The following is a 24,619-nucleotide window of genomic DNA, read 5'->3' as shown; positions in this document are numbered from 1 at the left end:
CTATCGGAAAAGCATCTTAATAAGAACATAGAGCTGAATGGAATTACCTTAAATATATGCAACAGCATAGCATTGTTTTTGAGAACTCAGGAATTTCCTTCCCCAATGAAAACCAATACCCAGTACAGAAGAGCCATTGACAAAGACAATATTAGCTTAATATTCCCTGTTACATTATAAGAAAGTCAGGCTTTCTGTTAGTTCAATGAAATTTTAAAATATTAAACTTCATCTTTTAAGACAGTATTGACAGCATCTTCAGAGAAAATTACCTCTCTGCCCTTCAGTATATTATTACCTGCCTGCAAGGTCCACTAAGTTGATCTTGCTTGCAATTTCAGAGGGAAGATTGTTCTCCAATATAGCCTGCAGAAAAAAAATCAATAAGGAAGATTATTCCCCTTAATTAATTAATGAAAATAAAATTGATGTGCTCTTTTGTTTGAAGCTGAGTTGTACATATGACTGTCTCACTGCCTTTGTTTATGACTTTGACCTGCAGACTATGTTTAAACCACTAACTCAACAGCTTTCTCACCCCACAGAGAAACTACCCTCTTATGCCAATTTCCTCTCAAAAAAACCTTTACTGCCTAGAGACTGTGAAAGGCTTTCTTGTAGACCTTGCAGAGTTGTTTTCCACTAATGTATTCCAAAGGTCTTTTGTGAAACTAAGGAAAAATATCCCAAAATGTTCTGTGATTACAGGATGTTAGAAGTGTGAGATAGAAAAGGTCTGTTGGATCACTGAACGACTTCCCTGCCAGAGAAGGATGTAATTCCTCCAGAGAAAGGCTACATTGTCTCAGGGAGAGTACTGGATGCCAAATGCTAAAAAGATGAGCAAATCTAAAAAGCTGGACAGATACAAAAGTTTGTTATAAACTAATGCTGTACTTCAATTAAGAATCCTAAACAAGTGTGGTAAAACATAACCTCAAACATATTCACAGGTAATTTTCACAGCACCTGAGGGGTTTATTGCATTTCAAAGGGCTGATTGAAACTGAAAACATTTCTTTTAAAAGTGAGGTTTTGGCATCACTTCTGACTATGAGCTTGCACAAAGGAACAGAATGCTTCAATAAACACTCAACACATCTGCAGTGTGATCCAAAGGAAATAAGTAACAGCTTCCACCATTACTACAAACAGCACAAAACAGTGACAAGTAAACAATGCACAACACAGTGAACAATGCTTTTGAAAGTGAAGAGGAAGTTGGGTTATTTTTAGCTAACCTGAGTGTAGTGGATGGTGAAGATAGCATGGGATCTGCTGCTGGCATTGTGAATATGTGTAGCTGCTGTGATTCTAGAAAGAAGAACAAACCATTCAGTTACAAAGGGTTACTTCCCTGTATTCAGGGAAATCAAAATCAACAAATACAGCAGATAAATGAAAAAATGTGAAACTTGGAGAATATGGCAGGCTGCATTCTTGGACCTGATCCCTGAGCATTTGGCAGAGAACATGGAAAGGTGGAAACTGAGGATCAGTTAGAGGTGCTTTTTTCCCACCAGCAGCACTCTGAGGAGATATCTCAAAGCAGCCTTACAGCACAGGTATGAGGTGTGGCATAAGCAGGGAACACAGCAGAGAAGTACAGCCAGCAACAGCATCAAACAGCTCATCCCCAATACAGAGCGCACAAGCCCAGCACATCTTCTCCTTTTGCCTCCATTTTTATCCCTTAGCATTTCCAAAGGTTTCAAAAACCTTCATACACAACTTTTGGGGTTCCTTTACCACGGTGCAGCTCTTTTACACTGCCAGACGAGTCCAATGAAACTAAGCAGTCCACCCATGGAGTGCTGAATGGATACTGCCATTCCTTGTGCGGCACCCGCCTGACCCTGACATGGACAGACAGCTCTCGTGCTCTGACCCAGTGCACTCTGGCAAGCAGGAACTGCTCACAAAAGGAGCAGTAGAACTCTCCCACTGCCTCTGTAGAGCAAACTTTGGGAAATTCTACTTTCTTTATTGTTGTTTTAATTAGAAAAACCCAAAGAAAGTAGCAGTTTGTCCAGGGCAAAAGCAAGGTTTTTCTCCTTTGAGCTTGCCTTAAATATCAGCTATATGTGCAGCGTTTTTCATGAGTTTTGCCAAGCCTGCCCTCAACAACAGTTGGTAATTTTAGTAGTGTGGACTAAAAGAAAGAAAAGGACTGTGGTACCATGCTTTTGTTACCAGCCCAGCTGTCAGAGCACTGCAGGGAGCAGTTGCACTAGAGAGCAGAGAACTGCAGCTGTGTGCACGCTGCTGAGTGCCCAGGGCACGGGGCAAAGCCAGGACTCTCCTCCCCACTGTTCTCTGCTCCTACACCTCCTCCACAGTCCTGTGAGGGGCCATGCCGCGACCTACAGGCAGCTGAGCACAACGTGATTATAAGCAAGGCAAAGCTGAGGTAGCAGGAGAACATGAACTGGTCTCCAGATGCTGGAGGAGGAAGACAAACAATTAGGTAAAAGGCAGAAGACAGAAAACAGCCCTACAGTGGGCAGAGAATGTAAGGGCACAGCACTGAAGGCTAAGAGTAAAAGAGAAAAAGGTAGTGTTCCAAGATTTGGAGGAGGAAGTGTTAGTACTCCTTGCCTCCAGCAGTACACAAGGTAGTTACAGAGGAAATTCAAATCTCAGTTACTCACAACCCATGTATTCACCTGGAATTTTGTTGTACTGAAATAGTCTTTTTTTACCACAAAGCTGCACCTATTAATTACTACAAGCAGAACCAGCAAAACTTAACCCTGATGTATATTCTATGAGTTTTTTTGTGATAATGCATCTTAGTTTTTATTTACGTTCCAGCATCACTGTTATTCTAAAACCTTGACTACTCTTTTGATAAGACTTAATATTGATTTTGGAACTGTGATTAGGATTTTGACAATCCTTTCAAATAAAACTCTTTTCCATTACTGCAATGGCACCTGTAAAGGTATTCAAGGTTTCTTGTCAAAAAGCGTCTTAACTAATGAGAACCAAAATCATTGGCTTCACCAATGCTCTGAACCCCACAGTTCACTGACAGCAAACACACAATTTGGACTAGGAAACAGAAATAAAACCAAATAATTGCGAGCATAGTACTTCTAGGAAATAAATAAGTATACATTATATTTTCAGCAGTTTTAAATCACTGAATTACACAACAAAGTGAGTTGAAAGCTATTCAGTCTAAAGTATTGTGAGCAAGTGAAGGGGAAAAACAGATGTCTGTTTACAGCAAAATGTTTTCTTGGCTTGCATTTTTTATCACTGACAGATGGTGAAATTTTGTGGGTAAGTCAGCACGGGGTCAGTGTTGAAGAAAGAACTTCATGAGTGCTTGTAGCTCTTGCTCTGGACAATATGATGATAGGTAAGCTCTCATGTGCTCCTCACATGCAGGATCACCAAATCCTGCCATCACAAAGCAGTGCCAACCTGGTCAGCAAAATAAACATCAGTGAAATCAACACACAGTGAAAGAAGAGTTAAATACAGATGAAGCTGGTTTGTTATGTAAAATACCTTTTAGCTATTCCTTCTTCTAGAAGTTTTACAACTTGCTTGTAGTCTGTAACTAAATGCTGAGTCAAACCTGCCAAAGATTCAAGAAGAGTTAAATACTTAGCTTCCTCAGGAAGTTTTATTCAGTTTATCCAACAATTTACCTAACATCAGTAGAATAAGAATGTTCTGCTGAGATAACATTATTTTACAAGTAGTCTCTGGACTAGAGCAAATTTTATAAAAAAAACCCCGCAACTTTTCAATTAAAAAAAAAAAAGTTATGTAAAAAATTCTAGTTAATCCTTCTGATGCAGTGACATTAGTATAAAAAAACACCTCATACCTTCTAAGATCAGAACTTTTCCATCTGCACAACAATGACACTTAGAAAACAGTATAAGTCCATAATAAATGTTCAGCTATGTCATTCTATTTGGGTACAGATCCTATGAAAAAGATTTTGGCCATTGCCTCTGGGTGATGTTTCTGCTCATGCAACTAACTGAAATAGGAACCAACCCCTGTGAATATTCACCACTTAGTTAAATTGGCTTTAGCCTGCACTTGGGAATCTTCATGCACTTTTCTCCTCAGGGGGCTTTTTGAAGGATCTCCCTGAATAATGCTATGAATCATCTGGCCTTCTCTTGTCTTCTCCTTTCAGTTTGCTTTTGGTTGGTTTTTACTTGTTTGTTTTTAAAATCTGATTCTATTTTTAGGGAGGAGAAAACCCCTTAAGGAGGAGAAAGGAGTCCCACACCGAGAGGCTGCTGTGCTGGAGGGGTGCTGGTGCCCAGGGGGCCCGGGGCAGGGCAGAGTGCTGCTGTGCTCAGGCACTGCCAGCCCCGGGAGAACGCGAGTCCCAGCGCGCGCACAAAGTCATCCCCAGCGGGCTTGGATGTCCCATAAATCCACTTTAATATGCCTCGTCACCAAGGGTGATTTATCATTTGTACTGCAGTGACTCCTTAACACCTCCTTAAAAACACCTGAGCTGTGAAGCAAGTCTTTGTCATAACACAGCTAGCAAAACATGCCTGTGCAGAATGTTTTATCTCACAGATGGATCCAGGGTAACTTTCTCCCCCTCCACAGACTTAGGTTTGTTTTACTACAGACCACAAAAGTGTGGGCGAAGGGAAAGTACTGAAAAAAATATTGATTCATTTGGATCAAATAATTTGTCTACTGTTAGAATGTAAGTAAAGATTAATATGAAATTCAACCAGACTGAAATAGGTGTTTTTGATATTGTTCAAGTCTATCCTTTCATGATAACAGCTTGCTTAACTCTAAATGAAAGTAAAACCTAAGACAAAGAAGGCATTTAACTTTAGTCCTTTAATAACTGATACATATAAAAAAATATTTTTGGATCATCCACACTTTAAAAAAAAACCCTAACTGCAGTGTGCGTGCACGAACATTTGCACACACGCAAAGTACAAGATGATTTTCAAACAAAAGTATTTCTTCTGCTCTCTAGTGTCTCTTTACAACACATTAATTCCAGAAGTCATCACATTTTCCATTTTGAGAAAGAGGCCTATTATTTTTCCGGCTGCACTGGGATCTTCAAAGCTCACAATATGGAAACTATCATCCATTGTTTTCCCAGACCCCTTTTCAGGGTCTTATTTAACTGAATAAAAATACTGTTATAAAAAGGAGGCATGGAAGAAATTCTTACCTGCCTACATTTCCCTAAGCACTGGAATTGTGAATCTTGCTGAGAGTTTAAAACACTTAAGCTTTTTAATAAGATAATGAAATATTTTAAATGCTGCTTGAAAAGAAATGATGAAGTGTTCTGTTGGCTGCCAGAAAAAGAAAGGTCATTTTCAAGTTCCATAGAAAGATCAAAACCACTTGCTTGTCTAGAAATCTGCCTTAGAGTAAGAAAGGATCTCCCCCAGAAATCCGTCTCAGAGTAATAAAATAGATTGCATCATTTCCTGATTTAAGAGAGGCTGATTCCTTAACAGTGCAACCATCTGTGAGGGAGAAGTTTGAAACGATTCCAATCCAAAGCACTGAAACACTTTCAGCATTTTAAAGGCTGCAATCTCTCAGCCTTTACGTGAAAAAAACGATGGGTTGGAAAACATTTAAAACACTTAATGCTCAGAGCTGGGACTTTCTGACTGGAATTGCAAATGGAAAATGCATTGCCCAGGGCATCTAAGTGTCCTTAAAGGGATTAAGTTTTCTGATTTTCCCCTCTCTCTACTCTTCATCCACAGCTAAGTGTACTCTGGATGTCATTGACACCAAACACACAACTAAACTAATGTCCTCTGAGGAGCTCGTGGTAAGAGTCAGCAAACCCTAAAGCTGCTGATAGCTTGCAAGAAGTACAGCGCAAATACAGTTCTAGTCCTTAACTTGCTTGATCTGTGGGAAACGATGGAAAATTTCTGGGCTTTTTTGATGTTCACCAATTTAATTTCTCCCATACAGTAAACTGCCTGGAAGTGAAACACAAACCAAGCTCTCCTACTAAACTTGCTGATAATTTTTATCTTAGCTGTCTAGCTATTGGAAATATTATTCTTGCACTCTGATCCTGGACAGAGAGACTACATAAAAAATTGCCAAAGAGTACTTCAGCGCATAGAAAACCCTCATTACAGAGCTCAGCAATTTTTGAGAAGTACAGTTGAGAAGGACATTTTGTACCCGTGTTGTGAACGTCTTCACAAGAGGATTTCTTGAATTTGATCTTATTAAAATCAAGCTGCCTATACTTCAAACTTGCATTTAAGTCACTGCTGCTTATTTTTGATGTGAGCTAATAAATGCAGTTCCATCACACTTTATTAGTCCCTCTTCTGAACAGACACTAGGGTTGTATCAAGTAAAGCAAACTGTCACACTTCTCAATTGCATAAACTGCATAGGCAAATTTATTAATAGACATTTATTAATATATAAATTTATCAATATATATTTGTATACACATTTGTATACATATGTCTAAAATAAAAGAACTCTCATCTGTTTCCCTAAGCCACTGACTCATCAGCCTGAAATTACTTCAGTTCACATGGTGTCACAACAGCATCCAATTGCACCCCGTGGTACCTTCAGCAGAGAAATTATTTAATTTTTTATGCATGTGATCAGTTTTTTTAAAAGAACATGAATCACAATTACCATTGAAAATAAAGTTTTTCTTACAGGCATTAACACAATTACTTTTTGAGGCTGTCATAATATACAGTGGAAATGAATAATCTAAAATAAATTTAAAGCCATAGTCAAAAGTGGCAAATATTATTTAGGCTAATCTTTTGCCATTATCTCTTCTCTTAGTTTACAAAATCTAATCAACTTTATTGGCATGTTTCAGAACTCTAGCATAAAATTGTTCCAGGCAAAAATTTCAGTTTCGTCCAAGAATAAAATCCTTATTCAAAGTGGGTAAATTAAAAAAAAGCGTAATAGAAACAAACAAACAAACAACCACCCCAATGAACCCCACAAAAACAACAACAACAACAGAAACCACAATAGAACTGAAAAAGAAGTGACAGAATTGGCCTGGATGGCTCCAGATGAAGACAAAACAGTGACAAAAGGAAAGCCAGTCCACTGGCAGAAGTTATAAGTTTATTTTCTTTTAAAACAGGGAAACTCCATTATATGCAGCCAAGGAATCACTGGAGATATAAGGCCTGAGAAAAGAGATGGGAATTGTCAAGGAAGGAAGTAGTTTAAAACCCTTTCTTGTGTGGTGAATGAGCAGCTGCTAAAAGAAAATAACTAGTTTTTGAACTCCATCAACAATGAAGTTCTCCAATAACAAGCAGGTAGAAAGAGAATCTTGGAAAACCCTCAATAAAAGCCAAATGTCTATGAATTTACTTTTCAAAGAATTATGTTTGCCATACTAATGAGGCCATCAATTCATCTATTATTTTCCATGTCTCCTTAAAACAGGATGCTGATATGCTGGGAAAGCACAGCTGAAACAACCAGAATGTCTGATAGGCCTTTGTGTACACGACCACGAAAGTTCAACACCTTGCAAGTGCAGACTTCAAATTTTGAGAGGAGGAATTGGTAACAATCATGGCTTGTTAGATGTGCTAGAACCAATAGAGCAGGTGTGCAAGGAATCAGAGCTGGGCTTCATCCAATCCGGCTCCATCCAATCACACAGTCAAGTCACTTTATCTATTGTCTGTCTCTGGAGGAAGGATAATCACATCATGTGTAATGCCGTAATAAAGAAAAACAAGGGTAAAAATCAACCAGGGAGAGCAGGAGAAATCCACTAAAGACAAGGACTCTATTTAGAAGGCAGGAGAAATCAGTATTTGCTCTGATGTGACAGGATCCACAGCATCCTGTGTGATATGTGTTTTGTATCCTAAGTGCATACCCCCTAGGTATTACTGTTCACTTGGTGGCCAGCCAAGCAGCTGCAGAGGCAGTGATACCAGAGGCTACTCTAGAATTCTGCCCACTGGATATAAGGCAGAAAGAATATATATGAAGAAAATAAGAAGAATATATAAGAAGAAAAGGAAATGTATGCATTTACTTTCTAACCAAACCCCCAGTTTGGAAAACACTCTTCCTTCTGATATCTACTGTAAATCAACTTTGTATGATTTTGCACTGGTTTTGAGATGTGATTTTTGTCTGCTGTTGGTCAGATATGTGGAAATGTAGCTGACAAACTTTACACCAGGAGCGAATCAATTAATGAAATACCAAAGGCCAAACTGCAATTTAAAGCTGTATGAGACCTTGAGGTAAAAGCACCAACCAAAACTGAAAATAAAATGGAAGTAGAAAAAAAAATGAGAGAGAAGGCAAGAACTAAAGTAAGAAAGACAACTGAAAAAGCTGACAACTGAAAATCAAGCTTATTAGATTTTCATTTGGGTGACATTTTCATTGCTTCTCACTGCCTGCCCTGAAACATCAGACAGTTAAATTTATCTACTTTTTTAAAATATATATTCTGCTGCCAAGGTATGAAACAGGTATGAAGGGACCTTAGGCTGGTCTGGAGAACACATTTAAAGCTAATGTTGGTAGACTTCTTGATTAAGTTAATATTTATTTAAAATAAAATGAAGAAAAATAATATGGCTGGAAAGGCAGACAGTGCAGGATCTCCAGCCAGTAGGATAACAGAGGCAAAAGTTTCGGTGTACTACAGGCGATCACACAACAAGAAAAACATTCAAGAAAAGTAACCTTTGAAGGGCAGAGCAATTATGATCATTGCAGGAATACATGCAAAGGTGCATACATGCCTGGCACACATCCACCTGCAGTTCTGTGCTAATTGAGGAGGCCACTCTCACCTTGCACATATGGTCCTGTTTCAGGGTGCTCTCGGACTCGAAGCGTGTAAGGTTTCTTTCGGTCTGACTGTTTTAACAGGTCTCGGACACGCTCATTATAGATTTCAAGAAAACTGAGAAGAAAAAAAAAAGGAAAGCTAAATTCACTCCACTTAAAAAAAAAAAAAAAAAACCAAAAGGAGTAACTCTATATTTAGACTATGTAACTGACTCTCACATAGATTTTTTGCACTAGTGGGCTCAAATCCCCAGATTTCCAAACACAGTGTTTTATAAGGTCCAAGGGAACAATGAATAAGACCAGACTGTAGGATTATGGCTCAATTTAGGAGTTAAACAAAGCAAGTACATTTTCACTGCATTCCTATTTCAGCTGTTTATACAAAAGTGAACAGACAGCATCCAAAAAACTATATTTAGATTGAAAACTAAACTCAAAACTTTCTCATCATTCCTCTGTGTTTCCCCACTCATTCCAAAACTACTGTCTTCTAAGAAAACAGAAACAACATAAACCAGTCTTTACTTTGTTCAATCACAGGAGCATGTTAAAGCTTTCATATTGTTGTCCAAAACAGTTGCACGCTTACCTGACCTTTACTCTGCATGATGCCATCTGGTCTGAGTAATCATCCTTCCTAGAAAAGAGGCCCTTCACAAACAAGAAGTTTATGTAAATTTAAAATACATTAAGAAAATCTAACTTCTTAAACAAATTCAAGTAAAGAAAAAAAAATACCTCACATATACGAGGTGTCAGCCCAATGGATGCCTTCAAATAATAAACAGAAAAAAAATTAAATAATATGTTTTCTAACACTCATGCAAAATCTATTTTTAAACAAAATCCAAGTTTTAAGAAAAGGACAGAATCATAGTGCATTAATGACTGTATGATGGATTACAACACAAACAGCCGTGCAATGTACTTCAAAACAGCATTCCTATTTATACCAAAAGTAATTTTAGAGCAATGTACACAGCATTGATGAGAAGTTTAGAGGTTTGGGTTAAATCCAAAAGCTGTTTGATGTAATGATATTGGACATGTCTATGTCAGAGGTGTTGCAGCCTAGATGAAGGTAGGCCAACACTGAAACTAGCTTGATTGCTCATTAATATTTTTGGGTTTTCCTTATTTCTTCATGCTACGGCATCACCGAGGAGCCTTGGAACAGCTTTATATTCTAGATTTATAAATTTTGTCTTGTGTCTTGGAGAGAACAAGATATGGGGCTGCTAACAACACCCAGACTAGCTGATTTAAATTTTGCCCAAACAGTCTACACAGCACTGAAGTAACAGTGTGGTTTTGTGTGATGAACCCTCCTTATGGTATGATTGCTCACACTTCAGCAGTGCCACACACCCTGGGAAAGACACCAGGGCTTAGGTGGATTCTGCTTGCTGAATGGCATGAAAGGCTTTTTTCAGAAGGCACACTTGAAACTGTGTTAAAAGAAAAAAATCCAAGATCACCAAGTGGACCACCAAAAAGTTCTGTTTATACCAAACACTGGAACACTATTTCACTATTTCACAGTGAATACAGGTTATTAAAGATCAGCCCAAAGCAATATTAATATTGCATTGGAGAAAAAAATTAGTTTTAAAGCAAGAAATCTGTTAGAAACACAAGATCCAAACATTTCCTTGAAAATAATGATAATTTCAAGTAGTGGCCTTTCTGAACTGCTAAGATATTTTCAAAATAGGGTAGTATAAATATCCTAGTTTGACAGCTGTTAACTCAAATTTTAACAATTCTTCAGTCTTTTATAGGATAAAACTTGATTTCACATAAAATTAATAGAGAATCTGGTAATAACTAAATTCTACTGCTGATGTCTATTGAGAAAATAAAATTCTAAAAATCCAAACTCTCATCAAAAGAACAAACTGTGTTAAATCAGGCCTCTTATTTTTGGGTTTTAAATGCATTTTGCCTTTACTTCACCTTAAAAATTGAATCCCACGGATGTAGAAAACAGTGGTCCACTTATGCAAACTATTAATTTTTTTTTTTTTTTTTATCAGTATGTTTCACCAACAGCTAAGAATATTAATGGATAAAAATCTAATTGCCTTCTGTTGTGGCAAAACACAGGAAATCAACTGACTCCATCAATCTGAGTAGCAAGATTAAAATGCACTTTAGGTGATGCCTGGTAGACAATCTTTGAATGTAACAGCTTCTGTAAATTCCATTCAAATGCATGTCAAAACTGGAAGTGAAGTATTACTTTCCACAAGTCAATATCACAAGTAAAAATCAAGCCTGTGACAAAACCATTATTGTGAATTGTATCCAGTTTTATTTGTGAAAGTAACTTAATCTCAGAATAGGCTAGATTGCCAAAATATCACATAGAAATGAACACTTTGTATTATCTTGGGTTACAGTTTCTAAAATCCAGAAGTATTCCAGGGTATTGATTGTTTTTTTCCTCTAACCTGTGATAAGATTCATATGGAGTAAGAAAGTAAGAAGAATATTATCTAACAATAAATATTTAAACTACACCACGCTTTCTAATATTTTTACTTTATACTCTATTTTTTATCTAAATGTAATGGCTCACATTTTATATGTTTAAAACCTTATAAAACATGTATAAGCATTCTGTTCAACAAGCACCACAACCACCATTTAAAAATAAAGCAATGTTTCTGCTAGACATCCTGCCCTCAACCCTAGGTTTAAAATAAATGGTGTAACTCACTGGTGTTCCCATCATTGTGTAAGTCTTTCCTGAACCTGTCTGTCCATATGCCAAGAGGCAGATGTTGTATCCTCTAAATGCACCAGACAACACAGAAGTGCCAAGGTCCTGGAACACCTGAAAAGACCAAGAGAAAGAAAACAGTGCATGAACAATACATCTCCCTGCAAACACTCTTCATTACTTGCAGATCTTGCTCCTTTAATAACTCCATGGGAACAAGGATCTTACACATTTGTCTTTCTATTTTATCAGACTCAATGTTGAGTGCTCAGCATCCACTTGTTAGATCTTCCTTAAGACACTGGTACGCCAAGCATAGTGCTGACAAGGAGCACTAGTGTTCAAGTGCCTCCCTGCCTGCTATCTCTTGTTTTATATTCAGACTATGTGAATTCTTGAGGATCTTTCCTAGCCCAAGTATTTACAGTTCTCATCATAAATGTGGCTGAAAGGCACAATCAAGGCTCTTTGATGCAATTACATAAGTTCAGCATCAAAATTACAGATCAGAAGCAAAGCAAAGTCGAACCTTTATGCAGATTTCACCCAAGCAACATTTTTATCTGGCCCATCTGGTCAGTAAGTGACACCACCAGAGGCCACATGCTTTATCTTCTCTTCCCACCAAACACACAGTGACACGTCTTTTTCTGCTCATTGTATTACAGAGCCAGACCTGTTATCACCAAGTCCTTGTCAGTCTCTCAGGACTTCCAAAGCTTGCACTGGTCCTGCAGTTGCTGCTAAAGTTGGCCAACACTGCCAAACTACCCACACAGGAAGAGCTGACCAGTTATTCCTCCTACTTTCCCTGCTTCTTTTTTTCTTTATTTTGATCCTCAGGTGACCCACATTGCGATCATGTTCTCAGGACAGCAAAGCCTTGCCCTAGACCAGCTGAAAGGACACCTAGTAAGGTTTGCAATAAAGTGCACTGTGGATCAAAGGGTTCCAGCAGGCAGGCTGCCAACCCCTCTGCACACTTTGGCCTTGCAAAAGAGATGTTACAAACATTAATGGTTTTGCTGGCCACATAGAAAGCTGGTTAGTATCTATAGAGAGATATATAAGAGTTCAGTATTTCAGTAAAGTGAAATATCATCCACTGCCAGGTCATTTGCTTCTCCCATGGACAGATAAATGTACTAAAACTGATACAAAAATCAATAGAAAAAGATTTATAAACATCACCACTTTACCTAAACTACCCAGAAAGCAGATTGAAAATCCTCTCCTGAGACTTCAGTTTTCAGATCATATTTCAACTCAAACCAGGGCAAGATACTAATTTCCAGCTGAAGAATCAATAACATTCCTATCTGGCAAAATTTGACTACCCCTGCTTGTATTTGTAAAGGTATGTGGCATCTCAGAGCATCTGCTTCACTAGGATTATCAGCTCAAGAAACTTTTCCATTCAAAACATGCAGAGAAAGCCATGAACAAAACACAGGGATACAAATGTGATAGACAAAGGATTAAAAAAAAAAATAGAGACAAAAATCTCCAGTCACTACTGGAGGCCATTAAGAAAATGAAGCAGAGCTCTGGAGAAGGCCAACCTGGATTTCACAGCCAACAATCTGGAGGGAAAAAAACCCCCAGGATAATTTGGGATATTTGAGTGGGGTCTGCAGAGCTGTGTAAAACTCACCAAGGAGTGTTTAAGGTGAGGAGTATTGAGGTAAGGAATATTAACTAGGAGTAGAGTCCAAACTGATGGGCAAGGGATTCAGAGCAGGGCTGCTTCTGAGCACACACACATTTGCTTGTAAGCAGCAAATTGGGCTACCAGGCAAGTAGAAGCCCTGCAGAGAGCCTTAAAGGGCTCAGGGTCCAGGAAAAGTTATTATCCTGTTTATTCTTCAGTGAACACTGAACTTACCCTTGGTAGAAGCACCTCTAGGATCTCTTCCCTACCTGGCTAGCATGTAAAACTTGTTGGACATCTCCAGGACTTAAGCTCAAAGGAGAAAGTTCCTCCTGTGTGAGCACCTCAATGAAATCAGCAGCTGGGAATGTGAATATAAGGGGCAGGAGGAAAGAATCTGATCTAAGTCCAAGATGGCAAGAACTAGTTTTGAAGATTGACAGAGGACCGGAGTCAAGCAGGATAAAGGACTAAGAAATTACAGGATGAATTACCTTGAAGAAAGGCAATACTGTGCCCATTTCAGAGTATCAACATTGAATAAATTCAGGGATTTTGCATGGCTCATTGTACTAAAAGCAACTGGAGGACTCCATATCAATTTAGAAACCTGCACGTCACATGGTAGAACATACAACAGAGATAAATGCAGCCTAGAGAAGTATCTTGATTCTGTGATAGTTTCCTCATTAAGTCCTGTCCTCCTTTCTGAAGGTTCACAGTGGATCTATGAGAGTTAGTACAATAAAATGAAATCTTCACAGGTGGCAAGCTTTCAGGAGAGAACACTAATCAATGCCATCTGGACACTGAAGCTGGTATTTTAGAACAAGGGCATTTTACTTCTTGCTCTGTTGTTGAAACTTTTGTACGACGTTGTGCAACTCATTTAACATTTTCATGGTTCAATTTTCCTATAGATAAAGTAGGAATAATGCTACCCATTAGTAGAAGACTATGGGATGTTCTCACTAGTGCTCATAACACTCCCTGTGATTTTAGAACACCCAGAGCAATTTAAGCCAACTGCGCAAATTATTGGGCATGCCCTTTCTCCAGGAGTACCTCCGACGCTCTGAAAGAAGAGCCTCTAACTCCACAGTCTCAGTTAAAGCTGTTACATTTACTCTGTATTAAACACACACAGTTACTCAGACACTTTAATTAAATATGTTTCAAATCAGACCTTTTTTAATTAGGCCTTAAGAGAAGGCATATAATACAAGCAAAACTAGATACTCTGAATACAGTGACAAAACCCTAGGATGGTGACACACAAGAATTTCAAAAAATTATTTGCTGAACTTCTATTAAAAGCTGATTTGTACTGTTTTGTTTTCGTTCTTTCTAGCAAATTATTCTCCTTCTGTGAGGATAAATTACAATTAATTTAATTGAATAAAGCCTCAATTTAGTCAGAAAAGCCTTTTTGTTTTGGTGTACTGCAGAAAAAATGGAGAAGTGAAGCACAGCAATGAATTTATTTCTTGTATAAAAAGGAAAGAGAGTAATTGAAATCAAGGCTTTTTCTAATATCAGAGGCATTAGTCCAAATATCCATCAGCAATAACAGCTGCAGATTACACAAAGCCCCCTCTAATTAATCATTCTGGGCATATGTACTAACATATTTCATGATACAATAGATTGAATCACATATTTTGCTGATCACGAGGTGGTGGTGGCAGGGAAAAGGAGATTTTTCTGGGAGCTTTCCAAGTCTCATATTTGAAATGGAACTTCAGGAAGATGAGGCTTTTTAAGGAACACGAGTTGGATATGGTTTCCTGCAGAGAACACACCATTTGGCTGAGACAACTCTGTCTTCCCTGCATGGCTGCTCTGTGTGACTGGCACTGTTCACTTTGTTCCAGGCAAGAATGAGCCTTTCAACAAAGCCCTGACTGCCTTTGCCATGTCTGTTCCCTGCACTTGCCCAGCTGTATGTGGTCCATATCCCACGGTGATCTGTCAAATATTCTAAATTTATCACTTGTCAACTTGTCCTAACAATGGAAAAAACCCACGCCTTTCTGAAAAAGCTATGAGAAGGCATGAAGACAACTGTTAAGTTATCACCATTGACTTAATCCTATTTAAAACTGAAGACTAGAAAGACTGACTATTTATTTATTTTCAAATAGAAATGTATTAGAGGTTAAGTGAATGTACCACTCTGCAAACAACCTCTGAAACTCTTTTGGAAATCAAAAATAATGAAGTATAAACTGAAGTCAGCATAGAACACAAAGTAAATCCACACCAAAAATCTGCAGTCAGAATCACGTCATCCCTGACAAGAACATCAGGATTTATTACTCAATTTAAAACAAAATAAAATTTGATAGAATAAACTGAGATATGGTTTTGGATTGCTTCTTCAAGAATGCTTGAGAATTTTAACCTTTCCACAAAGTCCATTTTTAAAATGATATATGAGGAATATCAATTGGAAATGCACCTTGTCTTACCAAAAGATTAAAAAACTGAAGGAGTCTGGGAGACTCAAAGAAGGATACCACCTGTCCTAAGAAACAGTGATGGCCAAGTGACAGAAGACATTTCTTCTCTCCTTTGCACAAACCTTTATAAAGTGCGTTTCATAATACTAAAGTAGTAAAACTCTTCCTTTTTAGAAATTGCAAACATGTTTTGCAATTAGATTGTGAGTAACAAGCATAACAATCTTTTTCACTGCCAGGACATTTATAACAGCAATAATCTGTTCTGACTCTTTCCCATTTGGACAGCAGAATCAGAAATCTTCTCTTACCTCTCCTTTGCTAGCTTAAGAGCCAGAATTTATAGTGGGTTTTTATGTCTTTCTTAAATAATGAATTTTCAAGACACTGAAATATACCTTATTTATTAGCCTGAGATTATATCACATTTTATCCCATTAGACCTGCATGTCCCTGTATAAGTATGCATTAGCAGACAAATGACTATATTTTTTTTTTCTGAAATATACTCTGTTCTACCGCTAAGAGGTAAAATATGGCATGGAGCATATCCAGTTACTCACCAAAAGTGAAAGAATTTTCAGATTTCTTTTATTAACAGTAATGATTTGGGACTTCAGTTTACATTGAAATTTTTGCTCAGATATTAAAAGTGTGAAGCCTTTTGTTTTCAAATTCTTCTTTTTAAAAAGGCCTATTTATTTCTGAAAAAAAAAGTTTAAGCATGTTCTATTTTTCCCAACTGCCTCTGCTTATTATAAAGACTTTTTTTCTTTTATATTCTTTGACTCCATAGTTATTATCAAACCAATGGCCTGTGTATAATCCCTTGAATCTATAACCTCTCTGTGACTCACACTGAGACAGACACAAGTGTGTTGACTGTCAGTTTGTCTTTTGTTCCTCCAAAAGTTTGGAGACAATTAAACTATTCTCTAATGCATGAGATTCAAACTAATGCTACTGACTTTGTAACACAAGGCTCAGTACCTTTGACTTTTCTTTGAATTATTATTCATTGAATAAGTACACACCTAGCACAGCTGATAACAACAAATAGGTATTTTACATTATAAGGGGCTGTCTTTATTCTCTGAAAGTGTCCCTCTTAGACTAATAAATGCTTTCATTTTGAAGATAATGGGGTCATTCTATCAGAAATTAAGGTTTGGCAATATAAATTTCCCGAGCATAAGTCTTTTCTTTCTCATCCAATCAGAACCTGGATTACTAGAAGGGAAAAAACAGCAATTGTTTTAAATGACAGTAAATTGACTGTTATGCTTTGGGGTTTAATAATTTGGGAAATGGAATGTTTTTCCAAATCACTCAAGCCAAGTCTCAGAGTCACATGAAAGAAAAAAATCCAGTAAACTTTCAGGTACAGTATGTAATGCCAAGTTTGCAAATGTAAGACATCAATCTTGATAAATAAGCATTTTCTGGCACTCAGGGCTTTTTTCCCTTAAGTAACTTCTGGAAAATAAGACTTGCATTTTGCTTTGAGAACAATGAACAAGCAAGGACCAACTTTGACTGAAGCAGAGGAAAAGGGAGGGGAAAGCAGAAGGAGGAAGCTACAACTTTTAGGAACAACAAGTTAATAGAATAGTTTATCAAGTCTTATTTAGACAGATCTGTTTTCTTATTTGCCAATGTGTGAAATGGCCAATGTGTAATAGTAACATTAGGACACTAAACCCAACTTGGAAATTTCAGAAATTTCAAGAGAGTTTATTTGGTAAAGGTAAAAAAAGGAATATAAAAGGATTTCTGAATAAATAAAATTGCTACTTATTACAGGCGTAGTCCACATGCATCAACGTTGACAGCTCACCAAAAGCAGTTTTCAGTTTTACTGAAAAACATTAGGCTAAAGTTAGAATACTAAGATAAATTCTCACAGCTAATAACCAGGATCAAAATGAAAAGATAATTATCTTCTTTCACCGCACAATTTAAAAATTGCCTTTAAAACACCCCAGTTTAATGAAAGTGGAAAAGACTCAGTTTAAACAAGACACACAGCCAAAACAGAACCACAACTGACTTTACAAAGGCTGAAAAAACTCAACAGCCTGATTTCTATTAAAGATTTGCCATGCAAGCAAGATAAATAAAAATTTCCTCATCAGTAGACAGAAAGCTTTAGAGTATCGATGCAACTGCAGCAGACACAGCTACAAAATGAATTAAGTATTAAAGAGGTGTTGTTATTTACCACACCCACAAAATCACACTCGGCCAATAGGTCAGGGCAGTTTGAGTAACTGTATGAAGTCTAAGAGGCTCAGTCCTGCAGTATCTGTTTGCCACAGTCTCCACTGATATGCTGCATCTCATATTTGGTGTGTTTTCCTTCCAGAACCTTGCCCCCCTCAAGCTGTTGCTGTTTGAGTTACAACTAAATCATGTTTAATTAAATTGCTGCTACATCTTGAATGTAGCCTTGTAGACTCAGATTTAAGGTGAAAAAATATTTCATTAAATAGAATTACACAGAACTAAGAAATTCCTGGCAAAATAATGAAAGCCTTCACCCCACAATCTTTACAACCCCCTCAAGATTAATTAAAATAAAAAGGCAGAAAGAGAATGCAAGGAAGGAATATGTAAAAAACACATCTAGGAAGTTGTTCCAATAATGCAAGACTTTTTCTGCACGTGTTTTGTCTTGACAAATATTACACAGATGGCAGCCGAAGGGCTTTCTGTACACGGGCAGAGAAGGCACAAGCAAAGGGAAGCGCATTATGCTGATCAGTTGCACAGAACCCTCCACTGTGACATTTGGATTACTTCAGCAACATTACTCTTGGTTTGAATGGGATAAAGCGGAAGGGGGGAAGGCATCGGTTGGTTAGTTTGGGAATGTTTTTTCACTCTTAACAAGAGGCCACAGCTTCACAACCAGGATTATTTCTTTTCCTTCACTCTATCCTGCCTTTTCAGTTTCTTTTTCCCAGTCCAACCGGAAGCAGGGCTGTGAAAGGGACGGCTTCTCTCCAGCTCAAGCAGCTTGGCCCCTGGCAGAGGCATTTGCAGCAGAACTTAAGAGACAGTTCTGTTCTTGGCTCTGCCAACAGACTTCCTGTGTGCCCTGAAATCCCTTTGTGCTTTAATTCTCCCTGCGAGAGACAACAATGATTTCTTTGTTCTTCTTATCAGGTGTAATTTTTTTCCAGTGGAAAAACTGTCTGCTCTGTGTTGTAATGTACAGACACACACTAAATTTAACAGCATGAAAGTTCAAGCTTGATCAATGTATTTAGGAGAAACCATAAAATAAAAACACTAGAGAAAGTCACAGATAATATTTGACAAATCTATTATTCTTCTGGGGGCAACAGGAGGGAGAATATTGGATTCTGATTGGGCTGAGTGGTAGCTTTACATTCCTGCCATTTTATTGCTGAATAAAATAAATTTCAGCAATAAGCACCATGAATAAGATGTATTCATGAAAATACACCTTATTCACTCATTTAAAAAAATCTCACATTTTGAAAAAAGGAAAAAGTCTGTGCTCTACCACATCAGTCTAATTTATAAACGTTCTGATAGAACCCTAACTTTTAAAAGTTCCAAACTGCTTCATCACCAAGGACAAAACTCCACTCTCTACTTATTTTATTATTTTCTTTTTTAGAAAATTGCTGGTATTCTGCTGTAAACATCAACTTGTGCATTTTCATCTACCTGTACAAAAGCACATACCTCTCATCTCTTTTCCTTTCTAACAGGGATTCCTATTGTGTTATCAATGATTTATAGAAGAGCAATTTTTACGTAATAGCCATATAAACCACTCTACAGCATTTGACACTACATCAATATTGATTTAGCTCAGCCCAGCTATATTTGTCATAACAAAGTTTTTTACACTGAAAAACACCTGACAATTTTTGGCTTTATTAAAGAATACTTTAAGATTCACATGTAGCATTTTGTGGTTTTGGGGTCTTTAAAACTAGATAAAAACTTCAGTAAGCATCCTTAGGGAAAAGAAGAAGATTGGAAGCAAATGGTGAGATACACACAACTTGCAACACTATCTACAAACCACTTAATGAGCAGATGACAAATGAAGTGGTTTAATTTCTCTGTCCCAAGAACCTGGGACTACAGACTTGAGTGCTGGGTTGGGTGTTAGAGGTACAGATTTAATTTCTGCGCTGTGCATCTTCAACAGCAGAACAGTAACACTGACTTAGACCAGTGCCAGCAATACCCCAGGAAGGAAAATTTTTCCTGAGTGAATTCTGGGCCAGACCATTCAATGATGGAACCACAGGGGAAGCTAAAGTCTTCAGCTTTTCAAAAGGTCTAGCAAAGGTTAATGTCACAGCTGGAGGAAGCAACACAATATTCTCTACAGTCACACTGTTTTACTACATGGCCAAATGTTTTAGACATCTCATTCCCCTGCTCCAGATATTACTTCATGCCAGAAAAATAATGTAAGTTGTCACTTTATCTGTTGTGATACCATTGTTATCTGTGCCTGAATGACTACTGAAAAGAAATAAGAATTAAAAAAAAAAAAGGCAGAGCAGTTAATTTTACTGATACTCTTAAAATGAGCAAAATAAATACTGTGAGAGATAAGTGGTTTTTTTTATACTGAATGATATCTCTCTTGCAATGAAGAGAGCAAGGAATAAATGATGGATTATAATGAAGTTATAAATATCCTGCATCTTCTGCCACTGCCTCTAGCTCTTGGCTAAGATCCCAGGTCATTAGTGGATGTCTGTGATTCCATGTGAAAGGAGAGTAAAGAAAAACAACATAAAATTTCCAATTTTTTTTTGTACACGACAGCAGAGATAAGTACCCATTCTCATCTGTGTCTCTGAAAATAACTGCCCCTTAATATTGTGAGAAGGCTGAGGATGGAGATGGAAAAAAGATTGTTCCTTGACTTTATTACTAGGAGGTAGAAGGAAAAAGTAGTGATTTAAATTTTTCAGTAATTCAGTAAGAGCTAACAACTGTTTGCAATACTCAGACAGCAGCACAATGACACTATCAAGACAGATTTTTTTTCCCTTCAGCTGGAAATGGTTATTCTCTTTTCATATGTCATCTATCTCAATTTGATATTTTTGCTATTAGATCACCAGCTCTTAAAATTACAACACTGGAAAACAATTCTTAAGCCTCTAAAACATACTTTCCTAGCAATCAGCTCATTTTTTCACCTTCATACAAGAGACCAAAAGAAAGCAAAAATTAAACAAAAGAGATGACAAGACATTGGAAATAGTTATTTTTATTTATAATTCTTTTAAAATGCCAGCAGAAATTCAACAAGGTATATTCTGTTTGTAAAACTATCAGTAGTGGCTGCGTTTCAATGGTACTCAAACCCAATATTTTTCACATCATGCTTCTAGAAGTAAATTTTCTGTATTTGGCATTATTTAATCTGGGGGAACCTTGCAAGTGCTCATGGAACTCACTGGCACTTGTTCTTAACTGTACCTCAGATTTCAGTTTTTCGTAATTGCAATGAGGAGACTTGGAATCAACCTGTAAGCTGATTCTACACTACAATATAGACATATGTTCTGTTTATAAATTGGAATGTTAAACAAGTTGTAGCAGCATTTATTGTTAATAAGCAATGCTCATCATCAATAAAAAAGAAAAGTATTTATGTTGTTACTGCACAGACAAGGAGCATTAACACTTTACTGCAACAGTTTCTTGTTTAAAAGAAATTATGCCTCCATAACTGGGGAGATGAGAAGGTTTAAAGGATGCTCATTATAACACACAGCAGTTGCATATACCTCTATTTCACAGGAAGAAAAAAAATCCTCCTAGTTTCAGACAACAGATTTAGGACTATATCTGTTTTAATCACTGGAGAGATTTTTATTTCAGTTGGTTGTTTACTTAAAATGAAGACATAAAAGGGACTGTTTTTAGAATATTTGCAGGGCTTATGGGTGCACCATAAATTGGGTAGAAAACTGGCATGATGGCCAGACCCAGAGAGTGGCAGTGAATAGAACTACATCCAGCGGTGTTTTCCAGGGCTCAGCAAAGGGGCCAGTCCTGCTTAGTATCTTCAAAGACCTGGACGAGGGGGCTGAGCGCAGCCTCAGCCATTTCACAGATGTGAACAAATGCTAATTTGGCTGGGAGTGTTGATCTGCTGGAGGGCAGGAAGGCTCTGCAGGGGGATCTGGACAGGCTGGACCAATAGACCAGGGCGATTGTATGGGGTTCAACAAAGAGAAGCTCAGGATCCTGTTCAACCAACCCACGCAGCACTACAGGCTTGGGAAGAGTGGCTGGAAAGCTGCCGAGCAGAAAAGGACCTGGGGGCACTGACACTGGCTGAACATAAGCCAGGGTGTGCCCAGGTGGCCAAAAACACCGGTGGCACCCTGGCCTGTACCAGCAGGGCCAGGGCAGTGATTGTAGCCCTGTGGCACTGGTGAGGCCATGCCTCAAACCCTGGGCCCGGTTTTTGGGCACCTCGCTACAATACAGACATTGAGGTGCTGAAGTGGGTCCAGAGAAGGGCAGTGGAGCTGGTGAAGGGTCTGGAGTGTGTGTCTTGTGATCAGTGGCTGAGGAAGCTGAAGTTGTTTAGCCTGGAGAAAAGGAGGCTCAGGGGAAGTCATGTCAGTCTGAACAACTCCATGAAAGGAGGTTGTGGTGAGGTGTGGGTGAACCTCTTCTCCCAGGTAACAATTGATAGGATGAGAGGCAAAAGCCTCAAGATGTATTTGGGAAGGAGTGGATTGGATACCAGGAAAATTTTCTTCACTGAAAAGGTTGCCCAGGGAAGTCATGGAATCACCATTCCTGGAAGTGTTCAAAAAAGATTTGTGGATGTGGCACCTGGGGACATGGCCTAGTGATGAACAAGGTGGTGCTACTTTAACAGTTGGACTTAATGATTTTAGAGGTCTTTTCCAACCCTAGTAATTCTGTAGAACACCTTGGACATTTAAAGGTCATCTACTCCACCCATTCTGCAATAAGCAAGGAACGGTGACATTTTCACAGAGTAAACTCCTTTACAGCAGTGGGGCTAATTTTATGCCTGTCTCTCGAAACACCTACCTGGCAGGTCTGAAGTAAAAGTGCAGCTGATGCCCACAAAAAAGGATGTGAACCAAAAATCTACACACTTTAATGGATTCAGATATTACTTCAATGTACTTTGAGAAGATCAAGAATCACCAGACAAATCCCCAAAAGCAAGTTTCTTTACTGTGATTCAGCTCTTCAAATATTATTGCAATATTAAAGACTTATGTTTGGTTTCTTCTAGAGTGAAAAAAAGAGAATGTTTTCCACGGTATGTCCCACAACTTTAAAAATAAATAAATAAAATAAAAAATGGTTTGGAGCTGTACAAAATTCTATGGGAAAAAAGTCCTTTCTAAATTTGTATGGTTTTTAGCAGTTTCCAGGAGAATCCAAACAACGGGAGGTATTTTAAGGTAATTCATGAGTTCATAGAGAGAGGTTTTGGCATCCTATTCTCAACAATATATTAAGAATGAAGTTTGACTGGGCTAGTGGTTCAGTAAATTGTTATTTCTGGTCTTTTGCAAGGTCATTGGAGCTCTGTTCACTTCCAATTTACAAGGTCTGCATATTAACAGCTAAAACTGCCATGAACAGCCATAACTCACCTAACTAGAAATGTTACACTAAAAAAAAAGGTGCAGAGTATCAGTTTCTTTTATTTCAGGTCTTCTAAGGGCAGAAATTATTCAGGCTAGACAGAACTACTGCTTTATACTGTCATTCCCTTCCCTGCTCACTTCATACCACACCACCCTCAAAACTGGGCAAGGCATACTATGAAGATGGTTCAATAGTTCATACTGTACTTGGTTTAACTATCATAAAACAAAATGCAAGATGGTTCACATCATCTGTAAACTTCTAAAAAGTGTTTGTAAAATTTAGAAGAACCCAACTATTCCAATACTCCCACAGTGCAAAAGATAACACTGTATATTTTCAAAATTAAAAGATGCAGATGTTCAAAAAATCAGTAAAAAACCCAGGCATCAGAACCAGGCAATCTCCATGTCCCAATTAAGGTCACATACTTGTGTGTCATTACAAGCCTAGTAATAACCAAATCATTGGTATTACCAAGATGAACAAAGACCCTTTGGCAAGATGCCAAAAAGAAAAAAATTCATATTGTCATGGCAAGGCACTGCCTGTGAAGAAAATACTGGAGTTTCCCTCTCAGATATGATGTTTTCTGGGTTGAAAAAACCACCCAAACGTTTAAAATATTCAGAGAAACATATCTGATCGTATAAGAAAACCAGAATTTTTCCCCCCTAACTAATAAAATACATGAAAAGTTGTGATTCAGAAAAATGAGACAGAATGAAGAAATTTCATCAGCATTGAAAGCTCTTGAAGATGCATTAAATATTATTCCTTTACAAATTAAGATTTTATGCTATGCAGCACACTAAAATGGACAAGAAATGAACAGGCAATGAGCAGAGACAGATAGCTAGATGTTCAGAAAACATGTTTACAAAGTAATGAAATGCAGGATATTGATGCATTTGTAGGATTTAACTAGCTGAAGGTTCCTTCTACATATTTTTTTCAGCTTATTGGTGCAATAGTGTATAATGAGGTATAAATTTTGTCACTTATGGCTGCAACTTAGTTGTCAGTTCTACCCCAACATACATTTATTTATTGAACATATGCTAAATCAATACATCTTAAATACATGTCTCAACTATTTTTTAATGCAAGTGCATTATTACAATAAACCGATTAAGAAAAAGACAGATTCACATAAAACCTCAGGATGGTCTCAAATATGGCAACCTATTAATCTATATTTCTACTTGCACTACTTTCTCTTTTGGGTCAAGAACAGTCACATCATTGATTCAGCTAGAAATTCTGATATTAGAGAATATTGATGCTGTTTCAAAA

General features: G+C 37.7%; 1 protein-coding gene across 2 annotated transcripts in view; it reads right to left on the bottom strand.

Annotated features, from left to right (window-relative positions):
- STARD9 (StAR related lipid transfer domain containing 9) overlaps positions 1 to 24,619 on the bottom strand; it is a 96,615-nt gene that overhangs the window by 46,008 nt on the left and 25,988 nt on the right. For both annotated transcript variants that reach the window (XM_041400008.1, XM_041400098.1), the window contains exons 4-10: positions 11,549 to 11,665; positions 9,565 to 9,597; positions 9,416 to 9,477; positions 8,826 to 8,938; positions 3,520 to 3,589; positions 1,242 to 1,314; positions 299 to 366 (exon numbers count right to left, since the gene is read on the bottom strand). In XM_041400008.1, the coding sequence (XP_041255942.1) occupies positions 299 to 366; positions 1,242 to 1,314; positions 3,520 to 3,589; positions 8,826 to 8,938; positions 9,416 to 9,477; positions 9,565 to 9,597; positions 11,549 to 11,665 (536 nt within the window). The remainder of the gene's footprint in view (positions 1 to 298; positions 367 to 1,241; positions 1,315 to 3,519; positions 3,590 to 8,825; positions 8,939 to 9,415; positions 9,478 to 9,564; positions 9,598 to 11,548; positions 11,666 to 24,619) is intronic.

Source organism: Onychostruthus taczanowskii, unplaced genomic scaffold (assembly GCF_017590055.1).
Source record: "Onychostruthus taczanowskii isolate IOZ18803 unplaced genomic scaffold, ASM1759005v1 scaffold1, whole genome shotgun sequence".
NCBI lineage: Eukaryota > Metazoa > Chordata > Aves > Passeriformes > Passeridae > Onychostruthus > Onychostruthus taczanowskii.
This window is presented reverse-complemented; position numbering and strand designations above follow the sequence as displayed.